The sequence below is a fragment of the Bos indicus x Bos taurus genome, chromosome 17 (assembly GCF_003369695.1).
Source record: "Bos indicus x Bos taurus breed Angus x Brahman F1 hybrid chromosome 17, Bos_hybrid_MaternalHap_v2.0, whole genome shotgun sequence".
Lineage (NCBI taxonomy): Eukaryota > Metazoa > Chordata > Mammalia > Artiodactyla > Bovidae > Bos > Bos indicus x Bos taurus.
The window spans coordinates 1,683,828-1,698,391 of NC_040092.1; the positions used below are offsets into that span (position 1 = coordinate 1,683,828).

At 62.4% G+C, this 14,564-nt stretch overlaps 1 protein-coding gene across 1 annotated transcript; it reads left to right on the forward strand.

The window, feature by feature from the left end:
* The first annotated feature begins 495 nt into the window (after positions 1–495).
* Positions 496–10,382, forward strand: GGT5 (gamma-glutamyltransferase 5). The gene is given in 14 exon segments (XM_027566172.1): positions 496–1,368; positions 3,797–3,927; positions 4,152–4,247; positions 5,116–5,311; positions 5,918–6,075; positions 6,557–6,622; positions 6,625–6,702; positions 7,441–7,446; positions 7,449–7,576; positions 7,836–8,026; positions 8,456–8,562; positions 8,717–8,835; positions 8,965–9,075; positions 9,947–10,382. Coding segments are annotated over 14 exon segments (1,707 nt in total). The 5' UTR covers positions 496–1,195; the 3' UTR covers positions 10,094–10,382.
* The last annotated feature ends 4,182 nt before the right edge of the window (positions 10,383–14,564 follow it).

Sequence of the window (14,564 nt, forward strand, 5' to 3'; positions counted from 1 at the left end):
GAAGTCCAGCCCCCAGGCCCTGCACCCTCTGTGTCCTGATAAGCTGGTCAAGGGGGCACCTCAGGGTACCTGCTGTCCCAGCTGGGCACCCTGAGGCTTGGACGGGGCAGGGTGCGGGCTGGTGTCCCCAGGGGAGGAGGTGTGCTCAGTTCAGGAAGAGGGAGGTGGACACGCCGCCCCCAGGGGTAGGTAGAGACGCAGGTGCAAGGGAAGCCCCTCCCCAAGGCCTGGTGGCGTTTCCAGGACTGCAGGCCCCAGGGTGGACTGTCCGGTGGGCGCTGGGCGCAGGCCCGTCTGCCTCCCCGGTGAAGACACCTCCCCTGAATAGACGGGGAAGCTGAACCCCCTCCTGGTCACCCCAGCCCCCTTCCTCAGCTTCGACTGAGCTGGGACTTGAACTCGGGTCCTGGGTGACCCTGCCTGGGTCCCCTGCAGCCCCAGGGTCCTCTGGATCTGGAGATGCTGAGGTGAGCAGCTGCTGGGGGGCGGGGGGCACGAATAGGGGGCAGGTTGGGGCTCTGTCCAGGCGCCCTGGCCCTCTGAGCCTGATCCAGGAAGGGTCCTCTACTGTCCTGGCTTTGCTGGGAGCCGGAGATCAGCCACGGGGTCCTGGGAGCCCTGCACCCCAACTCCTCCCGGGAGCCAAGTTGGCGCCAAGTCCTTGCACACACGGGCCGGCGTACCCCCTGGGCACTGGCAGCTGGCGGGAGGGGCAGCGGGTCGAATGGCAGACAGAGAGTTAACAGCAGCGCTGACTTCTCTCTGGAAGGAAAAACTCCCCACAAACGCCCTGCTGCCTGGCATCCTGCCAGGGCCAAGATAGAGGCTAAAACTGGAAGTCCCGGAGGGTGGCCAGCTCTGCCTCTGCAGCGGACGCTTGAGGACGGAGCAGCCCCGCAGCCAGCCGTCTGTCCACACACCCACTGTCCACCTGGCTGCCTGCTGCTCATCTGGAAACCTCTGTCTGTCCACCCATCCAACTCTGTCTGTCTGTCTGTCTGATCCTCCTCCGTCCCGCCATCTGGCTGTCCGCCCATCTGTCTGTCTGTGGCCCCCGTCTGGTGGTCCACCTGTCCTGTCACCCGTGAGTCCATCTGCTCACCTTGTCCGTTCAGCTGCCCGCCTCCCTGTGCACCTCCCTGTCCGCCAGCTGCGTGCCCACCTGCCTCCCCTCTCCCCTGGGCCTGTCAGAGCCATGGCCCAGGGCCGCGGGGCCGCGGTCAGCCTGGTCCTGCTGGCGCTGGTGCTGGCGCTGGCCATCATCGTGCCCACCGTGGTCGTCTCTCGGCACCGCGTCCACTGCGGCCCCCAGGCCTTTGCCCACGCCGCAGTCGCTGCGGACTCCAAAACCTGCTCGGACATTGGGCGGTGAGTAAGAGGTGGGTGGGAGCTGGGTGGGCCTTGGCGCCGGCCCCTCCCAGAGACTGTGTGACCAGCGGCGAGAGTGTGGAGAAGACACGTGTGTGTGTGTGTGTGTGTGCCGGCGTGTGGGGGCTGCGTGGGTTTGGGGGAAGAGGCCCCAGGGCCCTTGCACAGACCTGGTAGCAGATGTGCATGGGGGCAGACAGGGCCCAGGGTAACCACCGTCCGGGCAGAGCGGAGGTGGCGTGTGAGACTGGCCTGAACCTCAGGCTGGGAGGCCCAGAGGGACACTGCCACAGTGTTGCTGGTCTGGCCCTCACTGACCCCGATGATGGGCCCAGCGCCTTCAGGGAGGCCCTGACCGTTTTCTGAGGCTGGGTCTTCCCCGGGACGTGGGTGAGGAGGGCACAGGCTCCGTATGTGAGGACTGGCCGCCAGGGTGCACTCAGTGATGCCTGAGAGCAGGCTCCCCGTCCTGGCCCTGGGAAACCCGCCCCGATGGCACTGTGTCCCCCCACGGCCTCCCCTCTGCATGTCAGGGCTCGGAGCCAGGCCAGCGGCTGGCAGAGTGACTGATGCTCGCTGGGCGGGGAAAGGGGGCTGTGGAGAGGGGCCCCAGCCGGCGTTTTCTGACTGACCAGACCTTCTTCCAGGAAGCCCAGCCCGTGGAGGCTTCCCACGAGGACACCCTTCCTGGCCCCTGCCCTGCTACCCAGCTGGGCTGCGGGAGCCCAGGCTAGCACCCGCCTCCCTGCTGGTTCCATCTGCTTCCCGGAATGTCTGCCTCAAGGGCCATGGTCAGGATCAGAAGCGCTTTGTGATCCGAAAGGGAGAGCGCTGGACTGAGGGGCATGGTGGCTGAGCCGCTGCCGCCAGGCACTGCTGGGCAGAGGGCGTCCGTGCCCCTACGTCCCACGGTCACCCCTCTTCCCAGCTCTCTCCCTCTTTCCATTCATTCTTTCCTCCCTTTGTCTGCCATCTGGCCCTGCCCCCTCCTGTCCTGGGCCCTCCCTCATGGCTCCCTCAAGGATGACAGGGACAAGTTGCAGGGTAGGCTGCTTGGTCTCTGGAGGGGGGTCCCAGGGGCCAGGAGGGGAATGACCCCCCCGAGAAGCGCTGTGCCACCCCCCCACCCTGAACCCATATTTGCAAAGATGCAAACAAGTTGGGCCCTGCTGGCTTAGCAGTAAAGGATCTGCCTGCAATACAGAAGACCCGGGTTCGATCCCTGGTTTGGGAAGATCCCCTGGAGGAGGAAATGGCAACCCACTCCAGTATTTACGCCTGGAAAATCCCAAGGACGGAGGAGCTTGGCGGGCTACAGTCTATGGGGTCACAAAGAGTGTCACATGACTGAGTGACTAAACAAAAACAAGTCAGGGGACTTCCCTGGTGGCCCGGTGGCTGAGGCTCTGTGCTCCCAGGGCAGGGGTCAGGGTTCGATCCCTGCTCAGGGAACTAGATCTCACAGGCCGCAACAAAAGTTCACATGTGACAACCGAGCAGCGTCCTGCTGTGCTGCAGTTAAGCCCCAGCAAATGAATACATGAGTAAAGAGGTCAGGCTTCAGCCTCAGAACCACTGAGAGGACGCGGCCCCCAGGGGCGGGGCCTGCCGGGAGGCCCGGCTCACCCTGCGCCCCCAAGCCTTTGCAGAGGGTCTGTGCTCTGCAGCCCCCACTGGCCAGGAAGCGGATGTGGTTTTCTTCCCAACTGATTTCTGTCCTTGTCAAGCTGTGACTCCACTTCCTGCTGCTGTTCTCAGAAGTCCGAGAGATGGGGGGGAGCCCGGAGCTGCCCCAGCTGCTGAAGGACGGGGCGACTCCTCCAGGGCCCTCCCCTCACTGTGCCGCCATTGCGGCTGCCTCCTGTCCCTTCTCCACTCACCACGTCTCCCTCCTTCCACCCTGCGAGCACTGGGTTCTCTGGGAGACCCTCTAGGGAGACCTGAGGGTCGGCGGCAACTCCTAGCTTTGTGACCACTTGGAAATGCCATGCAGGGTCCCCAGGGGAGGCATCCTTGTTCCACTTCATGTCTGAGGAATCTAGGGAGGATGGGGTCTTCCCAGGGTCCCCACGTTCCACCCAGGAGCCCGGGCTGCAGAGAGGGGTGGAGGGCGCGGGCCCAGCCGCTGGGAGGACCAGGGAGGACAGCCGCAGGAGCACTTTGTAAACTGAGAAGAACCTTGTATGTGGCCAGAGGCAGTGTAAAGGACATCGCAATTTGCAACCTGTAGAGTGCAGTGAGTCTGCGAGCCGCTGGACCTGAGGGGGCAGCCTGGTGTGGTCTCTGAACTAACCTGGGGTGTGGTGGCAGTCGGCAGGCCACCCAGCTGTGCCCACTCCCCAGTGAAGGCTGGCAGAGCAAGCCCGGGTGTGGGGGGAAGGCAGGGGCCGAGGAGCCTGGCTGCTTAGTCAGCGCCCGGTCTCCCCAGAGCCATCCTCCAGCAGCGCGGCTCGCCTGTGGACGCTGCCATCGCGGCTCTGGTCTGCACCGGGGTCGTCAACCCCCAGAGCATGGGCCTGGGTGGAGGGGTCATCTTCACTATCTACAACGCCACCACAGGTGAGTCCTCTCGGGACCCCCCGTGGGGAGGATGGGCTCTGTCCGCCACGCCCCTTCAAGGCCTCGCCCCGCCCCTTACTGGATCTCGCCACGCCCACCCTGCTGAGCCCATTCCAGGAGTTAGCACAGAGGCCCAGAGCCCCACCTGGGCTGTCGTGGTGTGCGGCGACGCCTGGCAGCCTCCGGGGCGCCCCTGACACCCCGAACGCCCTGCCCAACCCCAGGGAAGGTGGAAGTCATCAATGCCAGGGAGACGGTGCCCTCCAACCCCATCCCAGCTCTGCTGGACCAGTGCGAGCAGGCCCAGCCTCTGGGCATAGGTGAGACCCTGGAGAACCACCTCCCCCCACCTCTGCCCCACCCCACCAGGCCGCTGGCTTCAGTTCAGTTCAGCTCAGTCGTGTCCGACTCTTTGCGACCCCATGAATCGCAGCACACCAGGCCTCCCTGTCCATCACCAACTCCCAGAGTTCACTCAGACTCTTGTCCATCGAGTCAGTGATGCCATCCAGCCACCTCATCCTCTGTCGTCCCCTTCTCCTCCTGCCTCCAATCCCTCCCAGCATCAGAGTCTTTTCCAATGAGTCAACTCTTCGCATGAGGTGGCCAAAGTACTGGAGTTTCAAGCCACTGGGTTAGAACCTCACATCCCGAAGGGACAGGGCGCCTCTTGGACTGGCTGAGACACCCTGGCACTGGGGGGCGGCAGCTGGGGATGGGGAGCCCCTGTGGAGGTTCTAACCCCCAGGCTGGGGCTCTTTTCCTGGGGGAGGGCTCTCTGAGTTGGGAGGGGTGATCCAAGCAGTGACCACTTCAAAGGCCCCGGAGACTAAGGTGGAGATGCGTTCGTGGTCTGGGGCTGGTGGGCGGGGCTGGTGGACTGGGGACTGTGGCCTGGGGTGGTGGGCGGGGTCGGTGGCCTGGGTCGGTGGACTGGGCTGGTGGGCGGGGTTGGGGCCAGTTTTCCTGAGCCCCAGGGACCTGGTCATGGACTTTGTGCAGAAGTCCATGGGAGTCAAGGGGGTTCAAGTGGAGAGGAATGTGCTTCCATGTGAGCTACAGAAAGCTCACTCGGGCTGCCATGGCTGGGAGGGGGCTAGGCGGCCAGGAGTGGGGTGATGGAGAGCCCCTGGGCCCGAGGGCACAGGTCGCCCCGGGGGCAGGGGCTTGACACCCTGTGCCGTGCAGGTGCCCAGTGGATCGGGGTGCCCGGGGAGCTCCGGGGCTATGCTGAGGCCCACCGCCGCCACGGTCGCCTGCCCTGGGCACAGCTGTTCATGCCCACCATCGCGCTGCTCCGGGGGGGCTTCCGTGTGCCCACCATCCTCTCCAGCTTCCTGCACAGCCCGTTCCTGCGCCCCTCCCTTACGGAGTCGTCCCTGAGGTGAGCGCTGATGGAGGCCCAGGGCCCCTCCTCAGCCCCTTCTCCAGCTGGAGGGTCTACCCTGGAGGCGGGGTGGGGCGGGGGCCGTGGATGATGAGTGCGTCCTGGTCTCAGCTCACAGACCTCCGCCTCCACGTGGTAGCACCTCATTGGAGGGCTCCGGCCAGAGGGAGTTTCTGCCCACGTGATGGGGCTCCGGGGGCACAGATCTGGGCTCTGCACACCCCCTCGGCCCTGCTCCCCACTGTCCTGTCCTCTCTCCCACCCCTGCACTCTCCCTTCCCTCCTTCCCCTCTGCCCTTCCCCCTCTCACGCTCTGGGCCCACCCAGGCTGCCCACTGACCAGTCCTCCAGGAGGGCAGGACCTCAGGCCCTGGGTGGATGCAGGCCTGGCAGGGGTTGTGGCCTCCCTGGGACCCGGTGATAAGACGTGAAGGGTGTCAGCCCCACCCAGTCCTGGAGAACCTGCCCCCCCCACCCCCCACCCCCGCCCCCATGTCCACCGCAGCCCCGCAGGACCGCAGACCAGGACTGCCTCCCGTAGGGTCGGAAGTGTGACCGCCCTCCAGGACCCGGCCCCCCCTGAGGCCGCCCCCCACCCCCCAGACAGCTCTTCTTCAATGGGACAGAACCCTTGAGGTCTCAGGACCCACTGCCGTGGCCCATGCTGGCTGCCACCCTGGAGACCGTGGCCACAGAAGGCGCGGAGGCCCTCTACACAGGGCGGCTGGGCCAGCTGCTGCTGGAGGACATCGCCAAGGAAGGTCAGCGTGCGAGGTCCCACTGCCCTGCCCGGCCAGAGAAAGCGGGGTCTGGGTGCTGGGGCTGAGGGAGGGCCAGCGGCTCCCAGGCTTCAAGAGGCTGTTCCTTAATCCTGCCTGCTGCTGGGCCCAGGGACCCTGCGGTCAACACCCCTGAGGCGCAGGGCCCCGTGGTTTCGGGCCTCAACACGGGAGCTATCGGTGGTCATGGGGGCTCCTGGCCTGGAGCTGGCCCCCCTCAGAGGCTAGTGCGCCTCCCCCATCTTCCCTGCTTGCTTTCCACCTGCCCATCTCCGGTCTGCCCACCCATCCCCCAGCCCCGAGCCACTGCCCACAGACCCAGCATTGCCACCCCCCCAACCCCCTCCCGGGGGTCTGGAAGGCTAGGGGGTGAGGGGAGCCCCGCTGTGTGACCCTGGGCCCCTGGCTGACACTGTGCCTCCATTTCCCTGTCTGTACACGGAGTCGTCCCCGCCTCGCCCAGGTAGCCGGCTGACCCGGCAGGACTTGGCATCCTTCCGGCCTGAGGTGGTGGATGCCCTCGCCGTGCCCCTGGGGATTATACCCTGTATTCGCCGCCGCCGCCTGCTGGGGGCGCCATTCTCAGCTTCGTCCTCAACGTGCTCAAAGGTGAGGCCCCGCCCCGCAGGAGTCCGGGGCTGAGGGTCGGGCCCGGGGAGCGGTGTGCTCCAGAGCAGACCTGGGGGCGGCTAGGGCTCTGCAGGGGCGCCTGCCGTCATCTTCCTGCGGAGCCCCTCACCCCCACCCCGGGGGACCCCGACCCGGGGCAGAGGAGCAGGTGGTGAGCTGCCCGTCGAGTGTGTGCACCTAGGCCTGAGGCCCAGACTACAGCAGCCTGCAGGGTGGGGGGGAGGGGCCCTGGCGGGGGCCCCAGCCGTGTCCAGGGCTGGGACTGTCCGATGCTGACTACGTTCTCTGGGGCTGCCGTTAACAAATGATCACCCATCACCAAAACCTGCTGGCTTAGACCACGAGAAATTTATGCTCTGCTAGTTCTGGAGGCCAGAAATTCAGAATCAAGGTGTCCACAAGGCCACCTTCCCTCCAGGGCCGGTTGGCGGGGGGAGCATTTGTTTTCTGCCTCTTCTAGTTTCTGGGGGCTGCGTCCGGTCAGCATCTGCGACCACACGGCTTCCCTGTCCTGCGTGTCTGTTTTACGCGGATGTCTTACATTTAGCGCCCACGGGATAACCCGCTCCTCCCAAGAGCCTTCAGCTACTGACACGATTGCTGCAGAAGGGGACACTCTTCTGTGGGGGGCAGTACTCACGGGTCCTGGGGGTTAGGACGCGGAGTCCGAGCCCACTGCACGACATGACCCCCACCTTCGCCCACCCCGTCCCCCAGGGTTCAACTTACCGCCGAGTCGGTGGCGGGGCTGGAGGGGAGAGTGAACTTGTACCATCACCTCGTGGAGACGCTCAAGTTCGCTGGGGGGCAGAGGTGGCGGCTGTGGGACCCTCGAAGCCACCCAGAGGTCCAGGTAAGGTGTCCTGGGCTGGTGGGCAGCCCTGTCCCCGCCCCAGGGCTCAGAGTCAGGCCAGTGAGCGCCCTGCGCAGACCCCGAGCACCTGGCAGGTGAGGCCAGAGGGAGGTGAACACGGTTGGCTCTGGAACGGGAGGGCCTGGCAGTGGCCGGAGCAAGGAAGGTGTGGTCGGTCTGGGGACAGCAGGGAGCTGGGAGGGCCGCGTGGGCCCCTCCAGGCCACTCACGGACCCCCTCACCTGTCTGCCGTCCCCAGAACGCCTCCCAGGACCTGCTGGGGGAGGCCCTGGCCCAGCACATCCGCCAGCAGATGGACGACCGGGGAGACCACCCGCTCGACCACTACAGCCTGGCCGGGGCCTGGACCCACAGGATGGGCACGGCCCACGTATCCGTGCTGGGCGAGGACGGCAGCGCCGTGGCCGCCACCAGCACCATCAACACGCCGTGCGTGGGGCTCGGGGCAGGCGGGCGGGCGGGCCGCACTGGGTTCCCTGGGCCTGGCGCCCCGCCCCCACTTGCTGTGTCCGCGGGGTAGGTGGGGGGCGGTACCTCTCCTCCTGTCAAAGGGGTCCTGCGCCCGGGCATCTCTGGCTGACGGGTGCTCACCCGGTGTCTCAGAGCGGATGGGGAAGGCGCCTCACACCAGAAGGATGGTGCTGAGGAGGGCTGGGGCGGGGCCGGGGCGGGGCCGGGGCGGGGCCGGGGCGGGGCCAGGGAGTTACTCTGGGGGCGGGGCCAGGGGGCTCTGGGGCGGGGCCGGGGAGGGGAGCGCGGTTCCGGCGTGCTGGGGGCGGCCCCTGAAGCCAGGGGCTCCTGGACGGCTGTGTGAGTCAGCACCCCGCAGTCGGCGCCCAGCCCCGCCTCCGTCCGCAGCTTTGGAGCCATGGTGTACTCACCACGCACGGGCATCCTTCTCAACAACGAGCTTCTGGACCTGTGCTGGCGGCACTCACAGGGCTCTAGAGCCACCCCCTCGCCCGGTGAGCACAGGCCCCCCCCGCCCCCAGCCCCGGGTGAGGGAAGGCGGGCCGGTCTGGCGTCGGTGGATCGTGCCTCGGTTGACGGAGACGGAGCGGGCGGCCCTGGGGGGCTGGCTGGGAAGCGAATCTGCCCTGACTCGTGTCTGGCCCCCAGTTCCAGGTGAGCGGCCCCCGTCGTCCATGGTCCCCTCCATCTTGGTCAGCACAGCCCGGGGGTCGAAGCTCGTGATCGGCGGGGCCGGCGGGGAACTCATTATCTCTGCGGTGGCTCAGGTGAGTCTGGGGACTCCCGGCTAGAACGCGCCCTCGCTGGGCGGCCCTGCTGTCCCCGGAGGGGTTGGGGAGGGTGGCTGGTACCCCCACTCCCCCGCCTTCCTCCCTGCGTCGTCCTCTTCCTTGCAGGCCATCATGAACAAGCTGTGGCTGGGCTTTGACCTGCAAGCCGCCATCAAGGCCCCCATCCTTCACGTGGACAGCAAGGGCCAGGTGGAGTTCGAGCCCAGCTTCAGCCAGGTGAGGCAGATGCCTCCATGCCTGCCTTCAGAGCCTGGGGGCGGGGGCCTCAGCTCCTGTATGCCTTGGGCCAGGTCTCCATGCGTCTCCAGGGTCTCTGTTAAGAGTCACAGACGGGCAAGCGTGGGGACCAGTCTGCCAGGCAGGGCACTTGGCCCCTCAGACACCAATACCTGGGCCCTGACGCACCGTCTCAGACCTGAGCCATGAGGGCCGTGCTCAGAGCACCTCACCCGCGAGGACCACTGGGGCCTGGGGCCTGCCTGTGTCCTTGGACTCGTGGGTCTTCAGAAGCCTCCAGTGATTCCTCCACCAGCAGGGCCCTGGGGAGTCTTCCTGCCACATCCCTGGCATCCGGGATCCCCCGTCTTCTCGTGGGTGTTGAGAGAGCGGATCCCAAGCTACCAATAACATGGCAGCAGGGCCATTCCTCCTGATGTTGAGTTGGGCTCTTCTTAAGCATGGAGGACTCGGGGCTCCAAAGGGCCCAGGCTCTGCCTTCTAGAGGCTTTGCTTTCCAGACCCTCAGAACCGAGTCCCCCACCGCCACCTACCTTCTCCACTGAAGCCCTGGACTCCTCTGGGGTTACGCTGAGGCCCTGGTGTCCTCAACTTAGGGCAGAAGTGAGGCTCTGTCTCAGGTCCTTCCAGACGGGGCCACGGACTCCGTTGTCCTCTCTGGAGCCAGGCCTCTGCTCTGGGGCCTGTGGAGTGGGGGGCCACAGACTCTGCGTCCTGCAGACGAGGCTGCGTCCAGCGCCCCTCTGTCCTCACCCAGACCTGCGCCCCTACTCCTGTCCAGGTTGGGGTCCTCAGCTCCCTGCTTGGGCCCCGTCCCCTTTGTGACCGGCTGGCCTCCTCTCCCCTCCAGGAGGTTCAGAAGGGGCTCCAGGACCGGGGCCAAGAGCAGAACAAGAGGCCCTTCTTCCTGAACGTGGTCCAGGCTGTGTCCCAGGATGGGGCCTGTGTGCACGCCGCAGCAGACCCGCGGAAGGGCGGGGAGCCCTCGGGCTACTGAAAGGCTGCTCCCTCCCGATTTGGGGTCCCGCCCCGCGTGCGCCAGGCCAGCCTGACCTGGGGATCAAGCGCTCTGGCAGGATCTGGGCCCCTGGGCCGGACGGTTGGCCTGGAGCTGCAAAGAGGTGGACAGCCCAGCAGATGGGCAACTGTGGGGGTCGAGTCTCCCCACCAGATCCCCGGCCCTGGCCGCTCCAGGCCTCACCCACGACTGTGCCCCTGCCCCCTGGAAGCCCCGCTCCCCACCTGTGTATCCTCCAGTCCGAGATTAAAGAAGAGACTGCACCATGCCTGACTCGGTGTCGAGGTGGAGAGGGCCACGCACAGAGCTAACCATCTTGCACACACGCCACCACGGGGCCAGGGAAACCAGAGCCGGGCTGGCGCTCATCCAAGGCGCCCCTGGACACTTGCTAAGGCTCCACACATGGCCGCCTGGACTACTGGCTTGGGGGGAAGGCTGGGGTGTGGCCTGGGGCCGCCTGGCCCTGGCTCCTGGGAGTCTGGCCCAGGCCCGTCCTGGAGCTTGTCCTCTGTCCCGGGCAAAGGCTGGAAGATGAGAGACCTAAGCACTCCCCAGCCTGCATCTCCAACCTGCTCTCACCCTCAGCACGGCTGACGTTTTGGGGGGCTGTGCCCACAATGTAGGATGCAGAGCAGCGTCTCTGGCCTTGCCTAGCTAAACGAGCCCCCTGCCCCAGCCAGTCAGCAGTCACCCCCGATTGAGAACCGCTGCTCTGGACCCAGGAGCCCCCGGCCACTGGGGACGGCGCTGCCAGCTGCCAGACGGGCTGGCCTTCCTGAGGGAATGCTCGTGGTGGGCTGACCTGGGGGGAGGTCCTGCCCACACCCTGATTCCTGGGAGCATCGGGGACTCTGGTCTCAGCCCAAACATCCCCCAGAGGCGTACCTCCGCATGGCTGGAGTCCGGCCGCTCGGGCCAGGGGAGGGCTTTGGCTCCTGTGCCCAGGGGGACAGAACGCAGCAGACTGAGGGGCTCAGACACGCTGCTCGCCTGCCCGCAGGGCCTCCCAGTGGCACCCACGTTCGTCACTGTGTCCCTGCATGTGGATGCGCTCCTGCCCCCACTGGGAGCTCAGTTACCTCCCGTGAGCTGGTGGGTTCCCTTGCCGGGGTCCAGCCCCGGTGGATCCAGGGAATTCGAAGCGGGGACGGCGTCGGCGAGGATCAGGAAACAACTGCTTAATTAAACTTTAATTAAGGATATAAAGAGTAATGGAATAAGGATAGCTCAGTGAGGAAACTCAGTGGAGAAAAGAGGCTGAATAATTCAGCCAGAAGGTAAGAGAAAGAACGACGTGGTAAGACCAAGTTTCGGTGAACAAGGCCCGCACTTTATTTTCCAAAGTAGTTTTTATACCTTAAGTTGTGCATAGAGGATAATGGGGGAAGGGGTAGAGTCATGCAGCAAGCCAGGCTTTCTTCCTGCAAACTTATCATATGCAAAAGCTTAGGTGATTTGCATCATCTTCTGGCCCGGAGGCCTGTTAACATTTTAAGACCCTTTCTTCAGAAAACTTATTTTTCTCTAAAGGTGATTGGTCAGGAGCCACCCTCCAAAAGCATTAGATAAAGTTGCATTCCTACAGAGCAAAGGTGAGGTGGGCTATAACAAGAAAAAGAATTAACTCAAGGGTCCCAGGTTACAAACATTAAAGCTACTACTTACACCAATTATATTAATCAATACACTGCCAGGGACACAGCAGGTAAGGGATATGGAGACTTAGCAGCAACATTGGCCCAACAAGTGAAAATCCCTTCACCAATACAATTTCTAATCAATCTTTTAACTGCTCAAAGGAATCTGTATTTAGACAGTTTAGAACATCTCATGCCTCTCACAGTTGGGAGGCTCTGAGCAATCACATGTGGCCGGAAAAACCTATTCAGGCAGGCTAGAGGATTTCCAAAGGAGTTTGTAGGTTAAACACTGTCACACCCAGGAATTATTAACTGGAGCTGTAAGTTAACTCTTTTTTCAGAGAGGTAGTGGGGGACAGCCCCCCGTAAAGTCAGAGGTGTAGGTGAAAGCACAAAGCGGAAAGTAGGCAGACTCTGGTTTTGGGGGTAGATGCTCGAGAATTTCCAGGGGGACTCCTGAGGCTCGATCCCGCCTTTGCGTCTGCCGAGCCTCCTTCCTCATGACCTTTGTCATGGGCGGAGCTCCTCACGCTGGCTCCCGGCAGTGATAGAATTCCAGTTGAGCTATTCCAGATCCTGAAAGATGATGCTGTGGCAAGTGCTGCACTCAATATGCAATATGCACTCAATATGCAATATGCACTCAATATGCAGTATGCCGGCTCCCGGCATTCCCTCCCCGCCCAGGCTCTCACCCAGCTTTCTGGAACATCAGACTCACATACCCACCCACCCACCTGCCTCCCACCTCCTGAGCACCTGGACCCTCAGGCACCTACCTCGGACTCAACACACCAAACCAGAAGCCAGCTCTAAGGCAGCCAAACACTCTCCAGTGGTCTCCCTTCCCCGCTCCGAGACGGTCACCCAGGCCTCCCCCTCCATCTGCGTGGCCTGGCCTTGGTTCCATCTTTATCCCTCTCTCTGCCTCCTGGCCGCTGCCACCACCTCAGTCCACTCCCCACTCAAGACAACCGTGACCCTCCAAATGCATACCTCATCCTTCGAGGAGGCCACACGTGGCCCTCCTTGGCCTCCAGGGCCCCTGGAGGAAACCCAGTCCCCACGCCCTGCTCATCCCACCCTGCAAGACTTGCTTGGTCCTGCCCACGTCTCTCGTGGGCCACAAGCCACGCCAACCGAGGCACGTTCCCAGCCCAGTTAGTGACTCTTACAGCTTCTGTAAACATCTCGTTAAACAGAGGCAATCAAAGCCAAGACTGCAGTATCTTCAAAATAACATTCACATGTATACAGATCAGTCCCCACAGAACATAGTGAGAGGGAAAAGAATTTGCCTGCCAGTGCAAGAGAAGTGGGTTTGATTAGGAAGATCCCCTGGAGTAGGAAACGGCAACCCACTCAAGTATTATTCTTGCCTGGGAAATTCCATGGACAGAGGACCCTGGCGGGCCACGGTCCATGGGGTCACCAAGAGTCGGACATGACTGAGCACGCATGCACGCAGGGCTCAGAGGAAAATCCATTGTCCTAGTTAGTTACATTAAAATAATCAAAACAGCATCTCGTGTAAGATGTTAGTAAAAGAACAATCAGAATAGTAGGGAAAGCAAGAGGAAGAATTTAGGAACAACTGAAGCAGAAATTGAGAATTTGAAGTCAGAACAGATCTTGGAAAAAATATACAGCTGTTAGCTAGCCAATCAGTAAAAATTAAGGAAGTGTAAATACGCAAAGAATGAAATGAGAATGGGGAAATAACGTAAGCTATAGAGGAAGTTAAAAGTACTAGAAAAGATGCCTCATTTCAATAAAAATAAATTTGGAAACTTGACAAAATAACCTTTCTAGGATAAATAGGATTACGGTACTTAACACTTAGTAAAAACATCTCTGTTTATCAGAAATTCAGATTTAATTGGGCAGGCTTACAGGTCCCAGGAGGAGGAAAGATCTAGGTGGGTCAGCGATCACACAGAAAAGCTGAGAACATTGCAGGAACAGTGGCCTACCTCAAACACCCTTCTGGAAAGTTCCCCAGTGTCCTGCCATTAGGACCATAGGCTTCTCCTGCCAATTGTGTTTGGGAAACTCAACACAAAGTCCTCAAAAAAAACAATACTCGAAAGGAGACTCCAAGCAACACATTCAAAAGGACAGCATGTCCCCGGCGGGCCCTACAGCAGGACGGCTGGGAATGTCTGTGAGGGCCTGGACTCCCCTCTCAGCAGAGAAACCCAGGGTCATCTCCACGGAGAGGCGTCTGACGGAAGCCAACACTCATTCTGGATTAAGAAAAAAACAGCCCATGGACCTAACACTCAAACGCTGAAAGAGACCCACGGGTACTCCCTTCACGTGAATAAATATCTCAAAACAACACCAACGTCTGCTGGGCACTGGCCGCGGTTAGGAGCCGCTCTATTGCTTTCCACGTACGAATCCACGTAATTCTCCCGAATGGAAGGGAGCCACGATGACCCCCGTCTCGCAATGAGAAAGTGCGCGCTCAGTCGCGTCGACTGTGACCCCGTGGTCTGTAGCCTGCCAGGCTCCTCTGTCCGTGGGGCTCTCCAGGCAAGAACACTGGAGTGGGTTGCCGTCACCTTCTCCGGGAGATCTTCCCGACACAGGGATGGAGCCCAGGTCTCCTGCATCTCCTGGAACTGGCAGGCGGATTCTCTACCCGAGCCACAGGGGAAGCCCATGTTGAGAATACTGACGTCCCAAAGCTCCTAGGGTCCTGGAGTGTAAGTGTAAGTGTAAGTGTAAGTTCCCAAGTGGTGGAATTGGGAGGCGGGTGCAGTAAAGGAGTCTTGACTCCCTCCCTCCTACCACATACAGAA